The 20,540-nt window shown below is 22.2% G+C and overlaps 2 protein-coding genes across 3 annotated transcripts; one reads left to right on the plus strand and one right to left on the minus strand.

Moving 5' to 3' along the window:
- Positions 1–70: 70 nt before the first annotated feature.
- On the minus strand, positions 71–8,822 carry LOC122510160 (kinesin-like protein KIF23). The gene is made up of 15 exons (XM_043624612.1): positions 8,654–8,822; positions 7,885–8,457; positions 7,643–7,813; positions 5,413–5,611; positions 5,109–5,247; positions 4,739–4,938; positions 4,401–4,505; positions 4,213–4,295; positions 3,961–4,091; positions 3,779–3,882; positions 3,592–3,696; positions 3,255–3,401; positions 2,986–3,177; positions 2,556–2,792; positions 71–517 (listed from the first exon to the last, which is right to left on the minus strand). Exons 1-15 carry the CDS (start codon positions 8,662–8,664, stop codon positions 335–337), a joined length of 2,580 nt encoding a protein of 859 aa, XP_043480547.1. The 5' UTR covers positions 8,665–8,822; the 3' UTR covers positions 71–334.
- A 164-nt stretch (positions 8,823–8,986) lies between these two features.
- On the plus strand, positions 8,987–15,029 carry LOC122510163 (solute carrier family 25 member 44). 2 transcript variants are annotated; one of them, XM_043624616.1, is made up of 5 exons: positions 8,987–9,001; positions 10,049–10,383; positions 11,601–11,905; positions 13,842–14,028; positions 14,655–15,029. In XM_043624616.1, exons 2-5 carry the CDS (start codon positions 10,209–10,211, stop codon positions 14,972–14,974), a joined length of 987 nt encoding a protein of 328 aa, XP_043480551.1. In that variant the 5' UTR covers positions 8,987–9,001; positions 10,049–10,208; the 3' UTR covers positions 14,975–15,029. The 2 variants fall into 2 exon arrangements, with proteins under 2 accessions (XP_043480551.1, XP_043480550.1); XM_043624615.1 differs by lacking the exon at positions 8,987–9,001 and adding an exon at positions 9,008–9,338.
- Positions 15,030–20,540: the final 5,511 nt, after the last annotated feature.

Below are 20,540 nucleotides of genomic sequence, written 5' to 3' on the forward strand. Positions count from 1 at the left end.
AATTAATTTTATTTAAATTAATTGTAAAACATAAATAGAAAAGGTTTTTAATACAATAATTGAATTTATATATATAAAAGTTGAATTTTATTCTTTCGTTTTTAATTATAAAACGGTTTTTGTTATAAACTTTTTTTTTAATAACGATCTCATTTAGTTAATGAGAATATAAAACTTATGTAAGATATCAAAATTCGTAAGAACATTTAGTTAACAGTCTTCATGAGGTAACGAAAAATATATTAATATAAACTTTCTATTAATATCCACATATTGGATAATAATACTTATAATATAGAAAAACTGTTAAACTATGAAAGCAGTCTTTTGAAACTTACGTACGGGATTTTTTAGAAGTACTCTCGCCGCTAAAGCATTGCTCTGAATTTGATTCTGGATAAATGCTTCTCGTTGAAGGACCACTTCTCTTTCTTTCGTTTGGTGAACCTTGTTTTAAATATTCGACGTCGTTGAAAATAACTTGAGCGCCTCCGCCACTCGTTGGAACAATGTCGCCCTGATAAAATAATTTAAATTTACTCGCTGCTTTTTGCATATTTTTAATTTAATTAATTCATTCATTCATTTTAATTTAATTCACTAATTCATTCATTAATTTTAATTTAATGAATGATAATTTAATTTATATGTAAGTAGTTTTTCAGGGTTGCCACAGGTCAGGAAAATCATAAAAGTCAGGGAAAGTAGAATTGATCAGGGAAAAGTCAGCGATTTTTATTAAAAGTACTGGAAAAAATCAAATGTTTAGAATTTATAAGAAAATTCTGAAGTTTTGTGTTTGTTTTGTTTGACTCATAAACTATAAAATTACCAAGAACTTTAAAAAAAAGCCTTAAATTTTTTCTATTTCTGACAATAATTAATTTTAAATAACTTAATTTTATTGAAGAAGTGCCATAATGTTATTATGTACTTATAAATCATTTAATGAAGTATTTTTTCGAAAAAATTTATAATTTCAATTCTGTTGAAATTAGTTTTAATTTTAAAAATTTTAACGCAATTATTTGAAAAAATTTTACTATCTTAATAAATATTAAAACTCTTTCCAGAAATTCAATTATTTGAAATTTTTTTTTTTAAATTCTCATCAACATTTTAATTATCTTTATAAAAAGCAAAATTCTTCGCCAAAATTCAATTATATTCAGGAATTTTTATAAAATTTATTGTAAAATTCAATTATTTTCATAAATAACAATATTTATCAGAAAAATTCAATTATTTTCAAAATTAATAAAATTCTTCGTAGAAATTCAATTATTTTCAAAAAATCCAAAAAAAAATTGTCAACATTTCAATTATCTTAATAATTGAATAGCAAAATTTCTTCTACAAAATTCAATTATTTTCAGGAATTTTAATAAAATTCATTGCAAAATTCAATTGTTTTCATAAATAATAATACTCGTCACAAGAATTCAATTATTTTTAAAAGAAGGTAATAAAATTTAATTATTTTCAAAAATTTTAATATAAAATTCTTGGCAACATTTCAATTATTTTCAACAATTTTTTTTAATTCAATGATTTTTAATATTCTACTATTTTAATAAAATTTCCCAAAAGAATTCAATTATTAAACAAAAATTTTGACAATATTTTACACGAACATTCGATTATTTTCCAAACTAATAAAAATTTCACAGGAATTTAATTATTTAAAATAGAATTTGCATACATTTTTTCAAAAAAATCGAATGTTTTAAAATTTGGCATTAAATTCTTCGCAGTAATTCAATTATTTTCATAAATTTTAAAATTCTTTTCAGGGATTTAATTATTTTTATAAATAATAAAAACATTCGGAGGAAGTCAATTATTTTCATAAATAACAATATTGCTCACAAGAATTCAATTATTTTCAAAACTTTTAACAAAATTCATTGAAAATTTAAATTATTTTCAAAAATTGTTCTCAATTCAATAATTTGTTTATCTATTATTTTAATAAAATTTCCCCAAAAAAATTAAATTATTTAAAAACAATTTTGATAAAGTTCTACACAAATATTTAATTATTTTCTAAAATAATGAAAATTGCACAGAAATTGAATTATTAAAAATAGAATTTGCATAAATTTTTTCAAATAAAAACCAATTGTTTGAAACTTTTTTATAAAATTCTTCGTAATAATTTAATAATTTTTATAAATAATAAAACTCATTGCAGAATTTTAAACATTTTTAATAAAATTTTAAACGAATTTCTTGAAAAATATAATTATTCTTAAAAATTTTACTAAAATTCGCCGAAAGAATTCAATTATTTAAAAATTTGTTGATTGAATTATCCTATTAAAAAATAATAATGATTAAAAAAGACGTTAAGTTATTGATATTTAATTTTACAATTAAAGAAATTCACAAATAAATGTATCGGAACATTTTTTTTGAGTATCTAATCATTTTTAAAGTGAATCAGAATATTGTTTAGGGTCAGGAAGAAAGTAAAAATTTTGCCTGGAAATCAGGGAAAAACAAAATTATATTTTTGCGGCAACCCTGTTTTCTAAAAAAAATTTTTTTCTCACCTTGTAGAGTTTTGTTTCCAAATCACCCACTGAATCTTGTTCCTGGGAAATGAGACAATACCTGGAAGCGCCGTCGGTAATTTTTTGTGGACTCAGTAATTCGGTGACACTACGTTTTCTGCGCATCAAAGGTTGAAGAACCGTTTCGACAGGTACCAAAGGACCGGGCCGATGATCTATCCACTTGTCGGCGCTTTGAGATCGACGATATCTCGAATTTGCAACTGCAATTTTATCCTAAAAAATAAGAATTAAAATTATATAAAAAATATAAAATTTTTTAAGGTAATTAATCAATGCTAATTGTTTTTTTTATTTTTATCAGGAACGAAACGAAACTAGATTTAAAATTCTTTTTGGCTTTCGTATAATCGAAAAACCACATGAATTCAATAAGTTTTAATTTTTCAAATTATTTTAAAATAAATACCCTTCTTGATTTGATGATTGCGCTTTCGGGGGACTTCACCGATAAATTATCACCAGCTTCGTACGGATTAAAAGCAGGAAGTGAAATTGGCAGTGAACATTTTGTATCACTTGAAACTGAAGTAAAATCATTTTTTTCAGTCAATATTTGTCTCGCTGATTTTATCTTCTCCTCTTTTTCTTTAAGTTGACTCTGAAATATTAAATTATATTTTATTATTTATTTATAATATATCTGAAAAAAATTTCGAAACAATTATTTCTCCCTACTTGAAGTTGTCCGTATTCCTCTCGAATTTTCATTTCCGATTGTCGATTAATCTTTTCCGTTTCTTTTTGCAATTTGTTGCTGTACTTTTGCTTCACTCTCTGCGTTTCGATTATTGTTTGATTGAGAGCAACATCCTTGTCTTGTAACTGGGAAAATATTTAATTTTGTTCGTTACTACATTTTTTTTATTTAGAAAAATTGTATTAAATTCAGTGAAATTGTAAACATTGATTTTTGATAAAAAAAAAATAAGAAGAATAAGAAAAGTGATAATATAAGAATAAGAATAACAAAAAAAATGAAGAAGAAAGAAATAGGAAGATTATTTAGACTCACTGTTTGCTGGAGATTTCTAATCGTATTGTTTGCACTATCTATCTTTCGAAGGAGATTATCTATCTGGCCTTCTGCTTTTTCTATATGACATTCTAGAGCTGAAACCTAAAATATATAATTTAAATTACAGAAATTGTTTGTTTTATAATATTTTCTAAGTAATAAAATATTTAGAATCTAAATTAACCTTTTGCACTTGTTGATTATGATAGGCTTTTATAGAAGCATTTTCTACTTTTAAACTCGCATTTTCTTCCTCTATTTTTATGAGAAATTTTCTAAAGTCACTCGCTGGAAGAAGAATTAATGAATTTATATTATTCAAAAATTATTAATATTTTAATTATTAATAATAAATTATTGACTTACTTTTTTGTTCCAAATCAGCTCGAAGGAAATTGCGTTTATTAATTCTTTGCTCAAGAAAGTAGATTAAATTCATAATTAATCCTTCGTTTTCAGGATTAGTAATTTCCAAATCGGGAAATGAACCTCCAAGACTAGAAATATTTGTTTTTAAATTAATAAATTTGAACTTAATTTTAATTTAATTATTCAACTAATATTATTACTGAACTTTCAATTAATTTTTTTTTTATGAAGTAATTAATATAATCTTACCCGTAAATAACACCCAGATCGTTATTCGAATTCATCGCACTTTCTTTATTTACATTTAATCCGTTTTGAGTATCTTTCAATAACTGGAAAAATAATTTAAAGTCGTATTAGAAATTAGAAAAGGAAAAGAAAAATAAAAATAATCAAAAGAAATATTATCCAGATTACATTTTAGAAAATTTAATTACCTCATTCGCAAAACGTCTTCCTGGCGTGAAACACGGATCCAATAATTTCACGGTGGATTTCGTGACTTTTACTTCTTGAGTCATTTCAGCAAACTTCATTACTTGCTGTAAAATTTTAATTAAAATAAATAGTATGATAAATTAATTTAATTCAGTTAACTAATTAAAATATAGTTGACTAATGAAAATTTAGTGAACTAGTTAAAATTAAATTAACTGATTAAAATTAAAAGTAGTAAAATAAATTAACATAGAATTAAATAAATAAAAGAAAATTAGTAAATAAATTTTTTTCGATGGTTTATAATTTATCTACAAAGAGAAAATAATAAACTTACGATTGTTTCGTCGTAGTCATCTTTCCGTGGATTGACGCAGACAATCATTCGAACTTGTCCTTCACCCTCGAAGAAATTTTTAAATAGATGCGTCAGTTTTGAATCACGATAAGGTACTATTTTGTTAGTGCCTTGTAACTGATTTTCCCTCAATATCTCAATGCAAGATCTTAAAGTCATAAGGGAATTGTTAATGCTAGCTGAAAAGGAGTAATTTTAAATTAACTTTAATATTTCATTTAAATTAATTTTAATTTACTATTTAATGTAAATTAACTTTAATTTAATGTTTCATTTAAATTGACTTTACTGACTAAAAATTCGAATTTGTGTTTAAAAAAATTTATTTTTATTAAAATTGTAAACAAACCTGCTTCTCGTAATCTTTGACCAGTATTTTTTGTGCGGCTCATTCTCTCACTTCCGGCTAAATCGACCAATGACAATTGACTGATACCAATCACGTCCTTATCGGTCATTATTTTTTCACCGTTACAATCAAGAGGTGCCTTCGAAATAAAACAAATAAAATTAGTCGAAAAAGAATGAAAAATAGAAGAAGAAGGTAAAATGAAATAAATTATTGGTTGGAAAAAATTTAAATGAAAAAAGTTGACTTGAAATTGAAAAATTAAAAATATGTTAAATTAATTAAAGAAAATTAAATAAATTACTTGAACAAGACGTATCGAGAAGACACTGTGAGATCTACTGGATTCGGCATTAAGAGCCGTGTGAGCAATTCGTCGTCTTCGTTGTCCTTTTTGAAAAACTTCGAAAGCTTCTTCTGTACTCTTCACTTCAACTTCAGTCACAGCATGAACGTACATATTTTTATTACCGTCCTCGCGTATAATTTTACTCTGTAGATTCCTAAAATATTAATAATCTTAATCTTCTTTCATAATAAATTAATAACTAGCAAATAACTAGTATTGTTATGCAACTTACAAAATTTTTTATTTTCAAATATAAATTTTTAAATACTTTCATAATCAAAATTTAAAAAACTCACTTATTAACTAATTTGCTAATTAATTATTAATTAATAATAATTAATTATTCAAAAGAATTGAATTATTTTCTAAAATTTTAATAAATCCTTCTAAAGAATTCAATTATTTATTTAAATAGTAAAATCTTTGCAAAAAATTCAATTATTCTCAATAAAATTTCGCGAAAGATAATAAATCCTTCGAAACAATTCAATTATTTTTATTAATAATAAACTATGCACAAATTCAATTATTTTCAAAACAATTCTAATTAAATTCCTCGGAAGAATTCAGTTTTTAAAAAAAATTTGAATACATTTCGAATAAATTCAATTATTCTCTAAAATCTTAATAAATTCTTCAAAACAATTGAATTACTTTTATAAATAGTAAAATTCTTCGCAAGAAGTGAATTATTTTTATAAATAGTAAAATTCGTTGCAAGAAATCAATTATTTTCAAAAAAAATTTAAATTGAATTCCTCGGAAGAAATCAAATATAATTTAAAATACTTCCATGAAATTAAATTATTTCCAAAAATTTTAATAAATTCTTCGAAACAGTTTTACTATTTTTAATCCAATTTAAATAAAATAGCACAAAAAGATTGACTTTTTTTCAAAAATTGTACATAAAATTCACTTTTAACAAGAATTTAAAATTCTCTAAAAATAATTCAATTATTCTCAAAATATTTAAAAAAAATTCTTTATTAAAATTAAATTACTTTTTAATGCAATTTTTAAATATATTTGTCAAAAAAATTATAGGAATTCAATTATTTAAAAAAAAAATAATAAAATTCTTTTTATGAATTCAATTATTTTCGAAACAACTTTAATTAAATTTTATGAAAGAATTTAATTATTTTCAAATATTTCTATAAAATTCTTCGAAACATTTCATTTATTTTTATAAATAGTAAAATTCTTTGCAGTAGTTCAATTACTTTTATAAATTTGTAAAATTCTTTACAGAAATTCAATTCTTTTCAAAACCATTTTAATAGAATTCCTCGAAAGAATTTATTTATTTTCAAAAATTTGCATAAAATTACATTTCAAGAAGAATTTAAAATTCTCTAAAAATAATTCAATTATTCTCAAAATATTTAAAAAAAATTCTATATATGAAAATTAAATTATTTTCAATTCAATTTTTAAATATATTCGTCAAAAAAATTAAAGGAATTCAATTATTTTCCAAAAATAATAAAATTCTTCTGATGAATTCAATTATTTTGAATATACTTAATTTTCCTAAAATTCTTTATAGAAATTCAATTATTTTCGAAACAACTTTAATTGAATTTCTCGAAAGAATTTAATTATTTTCAAATATTTCTATAAAATTCTTCAAAACAATTCAATTTTTCCCTCAAATTTTAATAAATTCTTCGAAACATTTCAATTATTTTTATAAATTTGTAAAATTTTCTTAAGAAATTCAATAATTCTTTTCAAAACAATTTTAATAGAATTCCTCAAAAGAATTTAATTATTTTCAATTATTTACATAAAATTCATTCATTTCCTACAATTTTAATAAATCCTTTGGAACAATTTAATTATTTTTATAAATAGTAAAATTCTTCACGAGAATTCAATTATTTTCATAAATAAAAAAATTCTTCGAAGGAATTCAATTATTCTCTTTAAATTTTTTTATAAGATTCTTTGCAAAAATTTAATGATTTTCAATACCTAAATTAATTTTAAAATTGAAAATATTTAAAAACAAAATTTTTTTTTAATAAGTTAGAAAACGAAAAAGCAATTAACAACTAACTTCAAACTGCTAACAGATTACCGGAATACAACAATTATTAATATAGATTTTTCTCCTTAATAATTAAAGATTTTCACTGTAAATTCTACATTTATTTTTCGTAAAAAATTGAAAACTTACGTTCCACGAATATCGTTGTTTTCCAATAAATCATAAACACTCTTGTTATAAATCTCGATGTAAGTGACAAAAACAGCGTAAGCAGCGTCTGGATCAATTCGCAAAATCTCAGACTCCTCGCAAGTACGAGGAATCGTCGGATTACTCTCACTGTCGCTATCAACTTTTCGCCTATAAATAAAAACTATAAATTAAAAACATCCACATTCCCAAATACGAAGATAGTAAAAAAAAGTAATTACATTTTTATTTTTCCATTTCTAGGCGTAGGAATTGGATGTCGAGTTTGATATTCATTATGTCGATCCTGTGATGCTTCCTTCTCGCCCTGAACATCAAAACCATTTAATTTATCCGGTTTAAAAATAAACTTCTTCGCCTGATAATTAGCCACACTGTTGAATATCACGTCCAATGTTCTCGGCATTATTCCACCCTCGCGATCATTGCCCGTCATTGTGAATGTTTTCCCACTTCCAGTTATTCCGTAAGTAAACAATAAACTATTTTTTCCTTGAAATAAATTTTCAATCAAAGGCAAGGCGACAATGTGAAAAACTTCTTTCTGCGAAGTCTCCTGTGGAAAGACATGAGTGAACGTCGTTAAGAATTCTTTGCCCGTTGAACGGGCATTTGTCGATGATTCCGGAGGATAAATTGCTATTGTCTTGTTGGAAATGACTTTCATGTATGATAATTCATTGGACGATTGAATTGGTCGCAAACGACAAAATACTTGAACAGGATCGCCGGTTTGTAAATTGTTTCGATGACGACCTGCTTGTTTTCGAGTGGAACTTGGCGGTTTTGAGCGTCTAAAAAATTAAATTCGATTTATTTATTCTTATCCTAATGATTCAAGGTATCTATGCGTGATGATGATAGTAAATATCAAGGTAATCGTGAAACATTAAACATTCCGAATAAAAAGAAAACAAACTATTAACCGGCTTTTTGAAACAATTTTTTTTTGAGGTTAGGTTACTTTAAAAGTGAAATTTTGATACTTACGCGGATTTCATTTCTCTTTCCCGCCTCACTTTTTATTTATAAACAACCAAACTGTGGAAAATTCAAATCCAATTAAATAAATTCATTAATTAACGAGGTAATTAAACACTTTAGTATTCCACCATTTTTTCCACAACAATTGACACGAGATAGCAAGTTTAAATTTTGAAATTGAATTCAAGTTTTCTACTTTATCTTGAGTTGTTATGAAATATGATTCACTTGGTAAAGGAAGTTTATCCGTACAGTGCTGCCACTTGGAAACTTTACGAATTATTTAGAAAATCTCTCAGTCGAGAGTTCGAGAATCGAGAGAGGAGCTTTAAAATTGGCATGCGCAGTTTAAAGGTAGAGCTCTCAAGAAAAATAAAATTTCATGGCTTCTGCTTGTGTTCTAATTTCTATTTTTTTCATTTAAACAATTTTTATGTGATCGTTTGCTCGTTATTTTTAACAAAATATTATGACATTCAATCAAAAACGTGACACATAGAAAATCATTTTCATAAACAATTTCATCTAGGATTGTTTATACTTTTTTTAACACAAGTTTTCTAAGGAGATTTTTTTACAATATTTTCCTAATTTTTACAAGAGTGCAGAGTGTGTGTGTCAACATAGACTGGAGAAGATTTCATCATTTTTTTTTCTAAAAAAAAAGTGTACTTCGTGTTACGTCATTTTTGTAAGTTGGTAAAGTTTTATTAATTATTTTTCATTAAAGTTTGCAATTGAAAATATAGTTAACACATGCATTTTTATCACCTTTAGAGCTTTAGAATTTATTTTGCACCGGGTAACCTTGACTTATGACGTGAAATAAACTATAATATATTTTCTTTTTGTTATAAATAAAGTAACGATATTTTTGACTTGTAGTTTTTATTTATTTTGTTAATTTTCACATATTAATGTTTCTTAGATAAAAAATATTTATTATACGAATATTTTTCACGAAAATTTATTTATCGTTATCGATAATTAATAATTAATAATTAATAAACAAATAATGGAGGTAATTATATAATTATAAAGCTTTAGTTAAGGAATTTATTTTACGAAACTATTTTTTATCTCCAAGTGTCAACAATTTTTTATCAATTTTATTTTGTTTATTGAAACGCTGATAATTGATTGCATCTTCCCTTGCTAATGGAATGGTTTTCATTTGCAAATTTTAAAGAAAAATTCTTTTGTATGCATGGCAATTTTGTTTAAATTCTAAATTATTATTTTATTCAACTTTTACCAAAGGGAAATTTTTCTAAATTACTCATTTTCGAAAGAAAATTTAAACGAAAAGGATTTTATTATTTATTATTTTTCTCTATTTTATTTTTATGGACTTTTTCTATTATGTTAAAAATGTGTAATTATTGTATTTATTATTTTCAGATATATGTTGAATATTCGAAAGTAAGACGTGGGTAGTAATGCCCAGAAGAAGCTATTGAAATGTCCAAAATCAAGGAGTTAAAGTTTTATAAAACATTGTACGATAAGTCACGTGTTTTTCATTTAAAAAGTGGCAGTTCTTTGATTTATCAATTAAACAATGTCATCAGTGGAGACACCGCCATTTATTCGCACCATCGAATGGGATATGATGGACAAAACAAAATTTTTCCCACTGAGCATGCTCTCGTCATTTTCAGTCCGTTGTTGCCTCTATCCCTTAACTGTGATCAAAACACGACTTCAAATTCAAAGACGAAATCACATGTACACTGGTAATGAGATCCTTTATTTCCTCTTTTTTCACTCCAGCAGTTTTCTAAGAGGAACAAATTTTTTTACCAATTTATTTTCTTAATTTTCTCTTTTTCAATCAGTTTTGGACTATTGTCTATTTTCAACTATTTTTATATTCAATATATTATATAAATTTTTACTCCTTCAATTTTTATAGAAGAAATAGTTTTTCTAATTTGTTTTCTTAATTTTTTCTTTTTTTAAATCATTTTTGCCTATTGGCTATTTTCAATTACTTTTATATTCAATATATTATACAAATTTTTTCACTGTAGCAATTTTTTCTAGACGAAACAATTTTTTACTAATTTATTTTCTTAATTTTCATTTTCTTTGGAAACACTTGATTATTAACTATTTTTATTAACTATTCAATTATTTTTAGAGTCAATTCGTTCTTTAATTGATGAAAAAATGCATTTTTATGGTTAATAAAATTTTTATGGTAGTAATTAAAACTTTAATTTGTTGAAACTAAACATTTACATTTCGAAAATTAAATTTACTGTATTAATATTTTTTTGGTTATTAAGAAAATTATTCAACCTGTAAATAGTTAAATTTTTAATTGTAATTCTAAATTAATTATTCCGCTTAAGTAATAATTCTCTGAATATTTACTCAGCAAGTAATTAAAATTCTGAAATAATGACTCAACTTGAATTATTTATGCACTAAGCGATCCAATTTTTTAATGTCGATTAAAATTGAATAAGTGCACTAAATAATTAATTTTCTAGTTATTTATTCAATTAAATTTTTATGTTAAATAGTTTTTCACTAAGTGATTAAATTAAATTTCTATATCAATTCTTTTTCTTTCAATTTATTTTATGATTAATATTTAATTAATGATAATTAATAGTCATTGTTTTCATTAATTAATTTTCATTATTTGATTAATTACAATAAATAAATATTAATAGTTTGGTTAATTACAATAAATTAATTTGAATTGTTTGATTAATTACAATATAAATTAATTTTAATTTCTTGATTAATTACAATAAATTAATTTTAATAGTTTGAGTAATTATCGTAAATTAATTTTAATTATTTGATTAACTACAATTAGTTAAGTTGTTTTAATTAATTCCTCAAGCAGTCAGTTACTAATTTAATAACTATTTGTTGTACTTATTTTTTTTTTGTAGCAATAGAAACAATTTAATAAAAATTATTGTCTCCGTTTTAGGCATGATAGACGCTTATCGAAAAATTTACACATACGAAGGCATGGCAGGTCTCTATCGAGGATTTTGGATAAGCTCGATACAAATAGTCTCAGGTGTTTTTTACGCAACAACTTACGAAGGTGTGCGGCATCTTCTCAGTCAGAATTCAGTTACATCCTCCCTGGACTCAAGGGTCAAGGCGTTAATTGGAGGTGGTGCCGCGAGTCTAGTGGGACATAGTATAGTTATACCCTTTGATGTTCTTAGTCAACATTTAATGGTACTTGGCGTAAACGTTAAACACGGAAAATTGGTTGTTGACAAAGTAAGTTTACTTCCGTCAGCACAAATTATTTCAACCAAAACAAAAAAGAAGAAGAAATTGGAAAAACTATTTTTTTAATTAAATTTATTTTAACAAGGGAATTTTATTAATTAATAATTTTTTTAACTAATTAACTAATTTTTTTATTTCTTTATATAGTATAATTACTGGAAGCGGTATAATTAATTAAAAGAAAAATTATTTAATTGATGCGAAAATATTAATAAAGCCAGATAAATTAATTTAATTAGTTTACTATTTAGTTGATTGACAAGTTAATTAATTAATGGACAAGTTTATAAAACGATAAAAAAATATTTTTATTTGGTAATAAAAAGAGTAATTTAGAAAAAGAGTAATTAATTGACAGAGAAGTTGGTAAATCAATAAAATTTATGAAATGAGAAAAAGGGAATATATTTATTTGTTAACGAAAACAGTAATTTTGATTGAAAAAAAGTAATTAATTAATGAACAAGTTTATAGAACGACAGAAAGAAGATTTTTTTATTTTATTTGTTAACAGAAGGAGTAATTTTGATTTTAAAAAAAGTAATTAATTAATAGACAAGTCAATTAATTAGTGAACAAGTAGATAAAACGACAAAAAAGGAACATTTTTATTTCATAACAAAAAAGATTAATTTTTATTAAAAAAAAGTAATTAATTAATAAGCAAAAATGGTTATTTAATAGATTAATAATAGAATAATAATTAGTTAGTTGTTGATTGCTTTTTTTGTTTCCTTACTTTTTTAAAAATTTTTCTTTTTACAAAAAAATTTGAAGAAAATAATTGAATTCCTTTAAAGAATTTCCTAATTAAATTGTTTTGTAGAATTTCTGTGAATGTTTTTAAAATAATGGACCTTCTTTAATAATTTTAATTGAAAATTTTGAAAGCAATTGAATTTTATTGAAATTGTATTGAAAATAATTGAATTTTTAAAAGGAATTTTATTATTTATAAAAATAATTTAATTCTTGTGAAATTTTTACTATTTATAAAAATATTAAAAATAATTGAATTCGTCCTAAGAATTTATTAAAATTTTAGGAAATAAATTAATTTAATGTAAATATTTGAAAATAATTAAATTATTTCGAGGAATTCTATTAAAATTATTTTGAAAAGAATTTAATTTCTGCTAAGAATTTTACTATTCATGAAAATAATTGAATTATTGCAAAGAATTTTACTATATATATAAAAATAATTGAAATGTTTCGAAGAATTTATTAAAATTTTAGGGAATAATTCAATTGTTTTGAAGAATTTTATAGAAATATTTGAAAATAATTCAATTCCTTCGCGAAATTTAATTAAATTTGTTTCGAAAATATTTGAATTTTCTGTAAAGAATTTTATTAAAATTAAGTATATGCAAAGTAATTAAATTCATCAAAAGAATTTTATTATTTTTCGAAAATAATTGAATTCATCAGAAGAATTTTATTATTTTTTGAAAATAATTGAATTTCTTAAATTTTTTTGACGAATATATTTAAAAATTTAATTTAAAGTAATCTAACTTCCATATATAGAATTTTTTAAAAAATATTCTGAGAATAATTAAATTATTTTTAGAGAATTTTAAATTCTTGTTGAAATTGAATTTTATGGAAATTTTTGAAAATAATTAAATTCTTTTGTGTAATTTTATTTAAATTGGATTAAAAATAATTTAATTCCTTCAAAAGAATTTTAGTATTTATAAAAATAGTTGAATTGTTTCAAAGAATTTACTAAAATTATTTTTTAAGAAATAATTGAATTTTATGGAAATTTTTAAAAATATTTGAATTCTTCCGAGGAATTTAATTAAAATTATTTTGAAAATAATTGAATTACTGTAAAGAATTTTACTATTTATAAAAATATAATAATAATAGTAAAACAATTGAACTATTAACAAACAAAATTTTCTTTTGTTAGATGAGTATGAATCCATTGGGTTTGAATTTGCAGCCGGGAATGTCCCGAGCGCAAATTACATCAGAAATAGTGAAATTAATATATCAACGTGACGGTTTACGAGGATTTTATAGAGGATACATCGCATCCCTTTGCGCTTACGTTCCTAATAGTGCATTATGGTGGGGCTTATACACAACTTATCAAGGTACAAATTTTATTACATTCCATTGTTCCCATTATTTACTTATTTGCAAATTTTTGCTAAACAATAACAAATTATAACAATAACTGACTATTTATGTAGTATTTCTTAAAAGGTAAATTAATACAGTATTTAGTATTATTAATACAGTATAAAATATTAAAATTACTTGAATTTTCGCGGAAAAAATTAAAATTATTTAATAAATAGATAACTATTTAAAAAAGGTTAATTATAATAGAACAATTTTCAATAATAAACAAAGTTGATTAATAATTATGTTTATTTTTTTTTTTATTTTTCATTTATGATCTTTAAATTTTCCTTTTGTTAGATAAATAGTAATAAAAAAAAATAAAAAACAAATATTTAAAAACGAAATTGATTAATAATTAAATTGATTACCAGACGAAAATAATTAAGCTCAAAATTAATAAAATTAGAAAAAATAAATGATCTGAACAAAAAATTGGATTAATTACTAAATAAAAAAAATTAAATGATAGGTACCTATAAATTGATAAAAATTAATGATTAATTTTTAAGCAATTAATTTATATTTATCAGATTATTATAGTTTGTATTTTTCGATTAAAATAATGAACTAAAAAAATTTGTATGATTTGCAGAGGAATTAATAAGGATTTTACCGTCGTGGGTGAGTCATTTGTTTATTCAGTCGGTTGCTGGCACTCTAGGGGGTTTTACAACAACAATTATCACAAATCCTTTGGACATTGTGCGAGCAAGATTACAAGTTCAACGACTTGACAATATGTATAATGCATTGAAAGTACTTTGGGTTGAGGAACGACTAAAAATGTTTACAAAAGGTCTTTCAGCGAGACTCGTGCAATCCGCTTGTTTCAGTTGTTCAATAATATTAGGCTACGAGACCATAAAGCGTTTCAGTGTTAACGAGGAATACAAAAGTTACATTCGTTGGTAAAAAGAAAAAGAAAACTACAAAAAAAAAATACACGAAAATTTCATCATCGAACTTATAATATTAAAGAAAATAATCAATTTTATTTATGTTTAAATTTATATTTAACATAAATTTCCTTATTATTAAATTTTAATTCTTAAATATTACTTAAATGAACAAAATTAAGGGAAAAATAAAAAATGTTTTCAGAAACACTTTTTTTCAAAAAGAATATTTTTTTTTAGAGAAAAATCTCTTTTTTGAAAAACGGAATTTCTTTCCATCGTGGAATTGAATAATTTTTAAAGAAAAAACAGATTTAGAATTTGGTAAAAATTTTCCTTTGGCTTTTTTTTTACAATTGTCTAGATAAGAAAAAAGGTGCGAAATAAATGAGGCGTGGGATTTATAATTTTGCCTCTTTATTATGTAAATAATTTTCGAAAAACTAAGTCATCAAAAAAAATATATTGTCAAACAGTTAAATACAAACAAAGCCCAAAGATGTTATTTCTATCTTGTGTATATATAGTCCAAGTGTGTGTGATAATTACACATCATATGTACATACGATTTTAGTTCCTTTTTTTAAAAAAAGAAAAGCAAATTCTTCAATGTTATACTTTGCATTGTTAGATGAGAAAAAATAATTAATTATAATAATAATAATAATGTTGAATGGTCTCTATAGAAAGAACAAAAAATGCGTCAATTTTTCTTTTTCAACTCATCTTTTTTTGTGACGCTATTATTATTATTATTTATGTATATTATTATTAGAAATTAAATTGAATGTTACACGTATATTTTGCATGCAATATTGTGTGCGAAAAAAAAATTCAGAGCAATTTAAATATTAAAAAAAAATATGTAGAAGAAAAAGAAACAATACAGTCAAGAAAGGAATGTGGAAAAATGTTATTGAAAATTTGAGAAATGAATTAAATTCATTAAGTTTTACTTTGAAGAAAATGAACAAAAAAATGTTAATTTCTATTTTATTGGCACAGAAGCTTTTTTTAAATCAAATTTTCAATAACAATTTTTTTCTATCAGCAATATTATAATATATATAAAATTGTATTAGTATGAAAAAATTTGTTCACGAGAAAAAATATTATTGCATATGCAGCGCAAAATGCAGAAAGTTAATAAAAAAAAATTCAAAAAAAGCAATTACTGCTCTCATGAATTTATGAACCTAAATATTATTTTTCTTCTACAAAAAAAAAAAATTCTAAATATTATTTTTATCTTCTTTTAAAAAATATTTTCTACTTTGAATTCAATTTTTCCAAATGAACTATTATTAGAAAACTACGCAAAAAATTGTAATTGTTGCCTGGAAATATTTGATTATTTTATATATTATTTTGTTAATATTCTGTTTGGAAAATTGCTAAATTCTATTTTTATTAGAATTTTTTTCTTCTTTCGGAAAACGTTTTTCAGATTTAAATTGAATTGAATGTTTCAAGAAGTGAAAAAATAGAAAAAATAATTCTATTTCTAGAAAAATACCAAAAAAAAATTACAATTATTGCCTAGAAAAAATTTATACTTTTATTTATTATCATTTGTTGTAAAAAAAAAATATATTTAAAATTAATGTTTCAAGAGAAAAAAAATGATATTACTGAGCTTGTGCCTTTGAGTGGTATTTTCTTTCTTGCCGGAAATTCTTGAAAAATGAAAGTTCACAAGGTGAATGAGACACAAGAATGAACGCGCACAAGTTTCTCAGGCACTCTCTCGGATGTAACGAAAATTTAATTTTCATGCTTTCAATATTTAAAATGAGAAAGCAGAGAGAAAAGCAATATTTGAGAAGTCGAGAAGATATATATTATATTATATTATATTATATATACCATGTATATACATATATATATATATTGAAATAATGTCAGGGTATAACTTACTTATCGCTTGCCCAGACAATTAAATTCAATTGATTGCCTATGTTTTCACGAAATAGGTACCTAAAACCCCCATAAAGATAAGATCCCAATATCCATTCCATTAAATTCCTGCAGGAAGTGTTCATATATCATATTCTATCAGACATTTCTTTATATTGAAACAAACAAGTCGATTTCGATATATAGAATAATATATCTTATTTATTTAATATAGAAAATTATAACTGAAATAGAATATTAAATAAGAAAAACTCATTTTTTTATAGAAAAAAAATTCCAAAACAATTTTGTTGATTTTTTCAAGCAATGCAAGAAGAATTAATTAATTTATTCATGTAAATATTAATTAAAATTACAAATTTATAATTATTTACAACAATATTTAATAAGCAATTATTAAAAATTTATTTTCCACTCTTTTCTAAATGAAAATAATGATTTATTTTTATTTTCCAAGGCAGAAAAAAAAATAATCTATATTAATAATCGTTGTATTCCGGTAATTGTTCGCAGTTTAAAGTTAGTTGTTGATTGCTTTATTGTTTTCTAACTTTTTAAAAAAAAATTTTGTTTTTAAATATTTTCAATTTTAAAATTACTTTAGGTATTGAAAATCATTAAATTTTTGCAAAGAATCTTATAAATAAATTTAAAGAGAATAATATTGAATTGCTTTAAAGAATATTTTCATTTGTGAAAATAATTAAATTCTCGTGATGAATTTTATTAAAATTTTAAAAAATCATAATTAAATTCTTTTGAAGAATTTCTGTGTGTTTTTTTTTTTTTTTTAATAATGGAGTTTCTTTAATAATTTTAATTAAGAATTTTGAAAACAATTGAATTTTATGAAGAAGAATTTTATTAAAATTCTATTGAAAATAATTGAATTCCTGAGAAGAATTTTATTTTTCATAAAAATTAATTTTTTATAAAAATAATTGAATAGAATTGTTCCGAAGAATTTATTAAAATTTTAGAAAATAAATTAATTTTATATAAATATTTGCAAATAATTAAATTCTTTTGAGGAATTTTATTAAAATTGCTTTAAAAAGAATGGAATTTCTGCAAAAAATTTTACTACATATTTATAAAAATAATTGAAATGATCAAAGAATTTATTAAAATTTTAGGAAAAATTGAATTGTTTTGAAGAATTTCTATAGAAATATTTGAAAATAATTAAATTCTTTCGAGGAATTCAATTAAAGTTGTTTCGAAAATAATTGAATTTCTGTAAAGAATTTTATTAAAATGAAGTATATTCAAAATAATTGAATTCATCAAAAGAATTTTATTATTTTTTGAAAATAATTGAATTGTTTCAATTTTTTTGACGAATATATTTAAAAATTGCATTAAAAAATAATTTAATTTTAATATAGAATTTTTAAAAATATTTTGAAAATAATTGAATTATTTTTAGAGAATTTTAAATTCTTGATGAAATTGAATTTTATGAAAATTTTGGAAAATAATTAAATTCTTTCGTGAAATTTTATTAAAATTTTAAAAAATAATTGATTTTTTTCGTGAAATTTTATTAAAATTTTGTTAAAAATAATTGAATTTTTTAAAAAAATTTTACTATTTATAAAAATAATTGAATTCTTCCAAAGAATGTTATTATTTATATAAAAATAATTGAATTCTTGCGAAGAATTATATTAAAATTTTTGAAAATATAAACAATAATAATTAATTTGGACCTTATAAGTGAATTTTAAAAATTTTGATTATGAAATAATTTTTAGTAAATTTAAACTTCTAGGAAAATACTGAACAAAATTATAACAATTATTGCCTGGCAAAAATTTATACTTTTATTTATTATCGTTTGTTGTAAAAAAAAATTTATTTAAAATTAATGTTTCAAGAGAAAAAAAATGATATTACTGATCATTTTTTTGAATGAAAATAATTTATTTATTTTTATTTTCTAAGGCAAAAAAAAAATATTTTTTAATAAATCACTTAATCGTAATTAATTATTAACAATTAATGCCTAATTATTAAAAAAAATATATATTTACTATTTGGATAAAAAAACAATTTTTACAGAAACATTCACAAATATCTAAATAGTTTATAGAAAATGTGTTAAATACCTGGAATTTTCTTGCTTTGTTGCGATTCTTACGTTGATTTAGGAAAAAAATCAAAATGCAAAGAAACCAGTTTTTAATATTGAAAATAATTTCACGAATATAAAAAAAGACGAATAGAATATGAGAAAATAACAATAGTACCTACGGAAAAAATTGTTTGAACTCCAAAGTTTTTATTTAAATTTATTTATTTATAATAATATGTAATTATTATTAAATTTGCTTTTTTAATTAAAAAAGTTCTAAATATTTTGTAATAAATAAAATATTTTTTGTTACAAAGCAATAATAATCATAATAATATAATTAAAATGTAAAGAAAAAATAAAATGTTAAATTTAAAAATTTTAATAATGTAATTATTATAATTAAAATAATTATATTTTATTATTGTGTTATTTTATATTATTTTATATTATTATTTTGTTATTATAATAATGGAGTTATTAAAATGAAAAGCATATATATAAAATTCGAAAATTTGCGACAAAGAATATTTAAAGTTATTTTATTATCCCAAATATAAATTTCCAAATCAAATAAATAAAATACTATAAAATGGAAATAACGAAAGGGGAAAAAATTTTAAACTCATATAGACAAAAGTTTTTTGAACAAACTCCAACTTTTTCCCATCAGGAATCTATATGCTGTATAATAAAACGATACATTTTCATAATAAAAAATTTCGATGTCTTTCTGCAAACTGTTGAAATAAGTAAAAGGGAGGGAAAAAGAATATGAAATAAGAAATCATCATTTTGAAATTGATTGTAAGTATAACTTTTCAGTCGTTTGTATGTCTCTTTCAATATTATACATTCAAATTTTGACAATGCTTGACAAAGTTTTTATTTTCTTTTTTATATTTTTTTCTCTTTTATAATTGGACATTTTTCCAGGACGTCATTAATTTATCATTTTTTTTTCTCCTTTTCATCATTTTTTATATATTAACAGTGTTTATTTTTATATCAATAATATTTATTCTGTATATCATTTTTGGATCGCAAATATGTGAGAAAAATTTTTTTATACAATTAAAATTATTATTCTCTGAGCACAATAATTTTAACAATGAGAATTTTTTTATATATATATATATATATATATATATATTTATATAATTGTCTTATATTTCTCCAGCCTAATTTTTTTCACTTATAATTAATTTAAGTAAAAATTCTTTTTTTCTTTTAAATATCACTACAATGTTCGGAAATGTTTTTTTTTATTTTCGCGCTCAGTCGATACGTGCACGAAAAAAAAAATTCTTCTCAATGAAACTTGTTTGTTTGGTTTAGTTTTTCGTCTTTCTTTTTAACGTCTTTCATGTAGAAATCAATCGTACTTATTTTCGAACAAAAGAAGAGGAAATAATGAAAGAAAAGAATAAAACAATGGAGAAGAGAGACGAATTTGAACAAAGCACGCGTACGCATTTTATAATACAGACACAAACACACATCACAGCACTGAAAGAAAAGTTGCCTTTTGCTCCTCCTTTTTTTTCTATTCGAGGGAAAGTTTTAGTTTTGTTTTTCGAAATGTCAG

Source organism: Leptopilina heterotoma, unplaced genomic scaffold (assembly GCF_015476425.1).
Source record: "Leptopilina heterotoma isolate Lh14 unplaced genomic scaffold, ASM1547642v1 Lhet_68, whole genome shotgun sequence".
In the NCBI taxonomy this organism is placed as follows: domain Eukaryota; kingdom Metazoa; phylum Arthropoda; class Insecta; order Hymenoptera; family Figitidae; genus Leptopilina; species Leptopilina heterotoma.

What these genes read in the sequence shown, in the direction of transcription:
- LOC122510160 (XM_043624612.1), bottom strand. An exon ending in AGAAATGGAAAAATAAAAAT is followed by an intron (nt 7,814 to 7,884) that starts GTAATTACTTTT and finishes TTTTATTTATAG; the next exon opens with GCGAAAAGTTGATAGCGACA. An exon ending in TCAAAGATTACGAGAAGCAG is followed by an intron (nt 4,939 to 5,108) that starts GTTTGTTTACAA and finishes ACTCCTTTTCAG; the next exon opens with CTAGCATTAACAATTCCCTT.
- LOC122510163 (XM_043624616.1), top strand. Translation starts at nt 10,209, where the DNA reads ATGTCATCAGTGGAGACACCGCCATTTATTCGCACCATCGAATGGGAT. An exon ending in ACGAAATCACATGTACACTG is followed by an intron (nt 10,384 to 11,600) that starts GTAATGAGATCC and finishes TCTCCGTTTTAG; the next exon opens with GCATGATAGACGCTTATCGA. An exon ending in CTTATACACAACTTATCAAG is followed by an intron (nt 14,029 to 14,654) that starts GTACAAATTTTA and finishes TATGATTTGCAG; the next exon opens with AGGAATTAATAAGGATTTTA.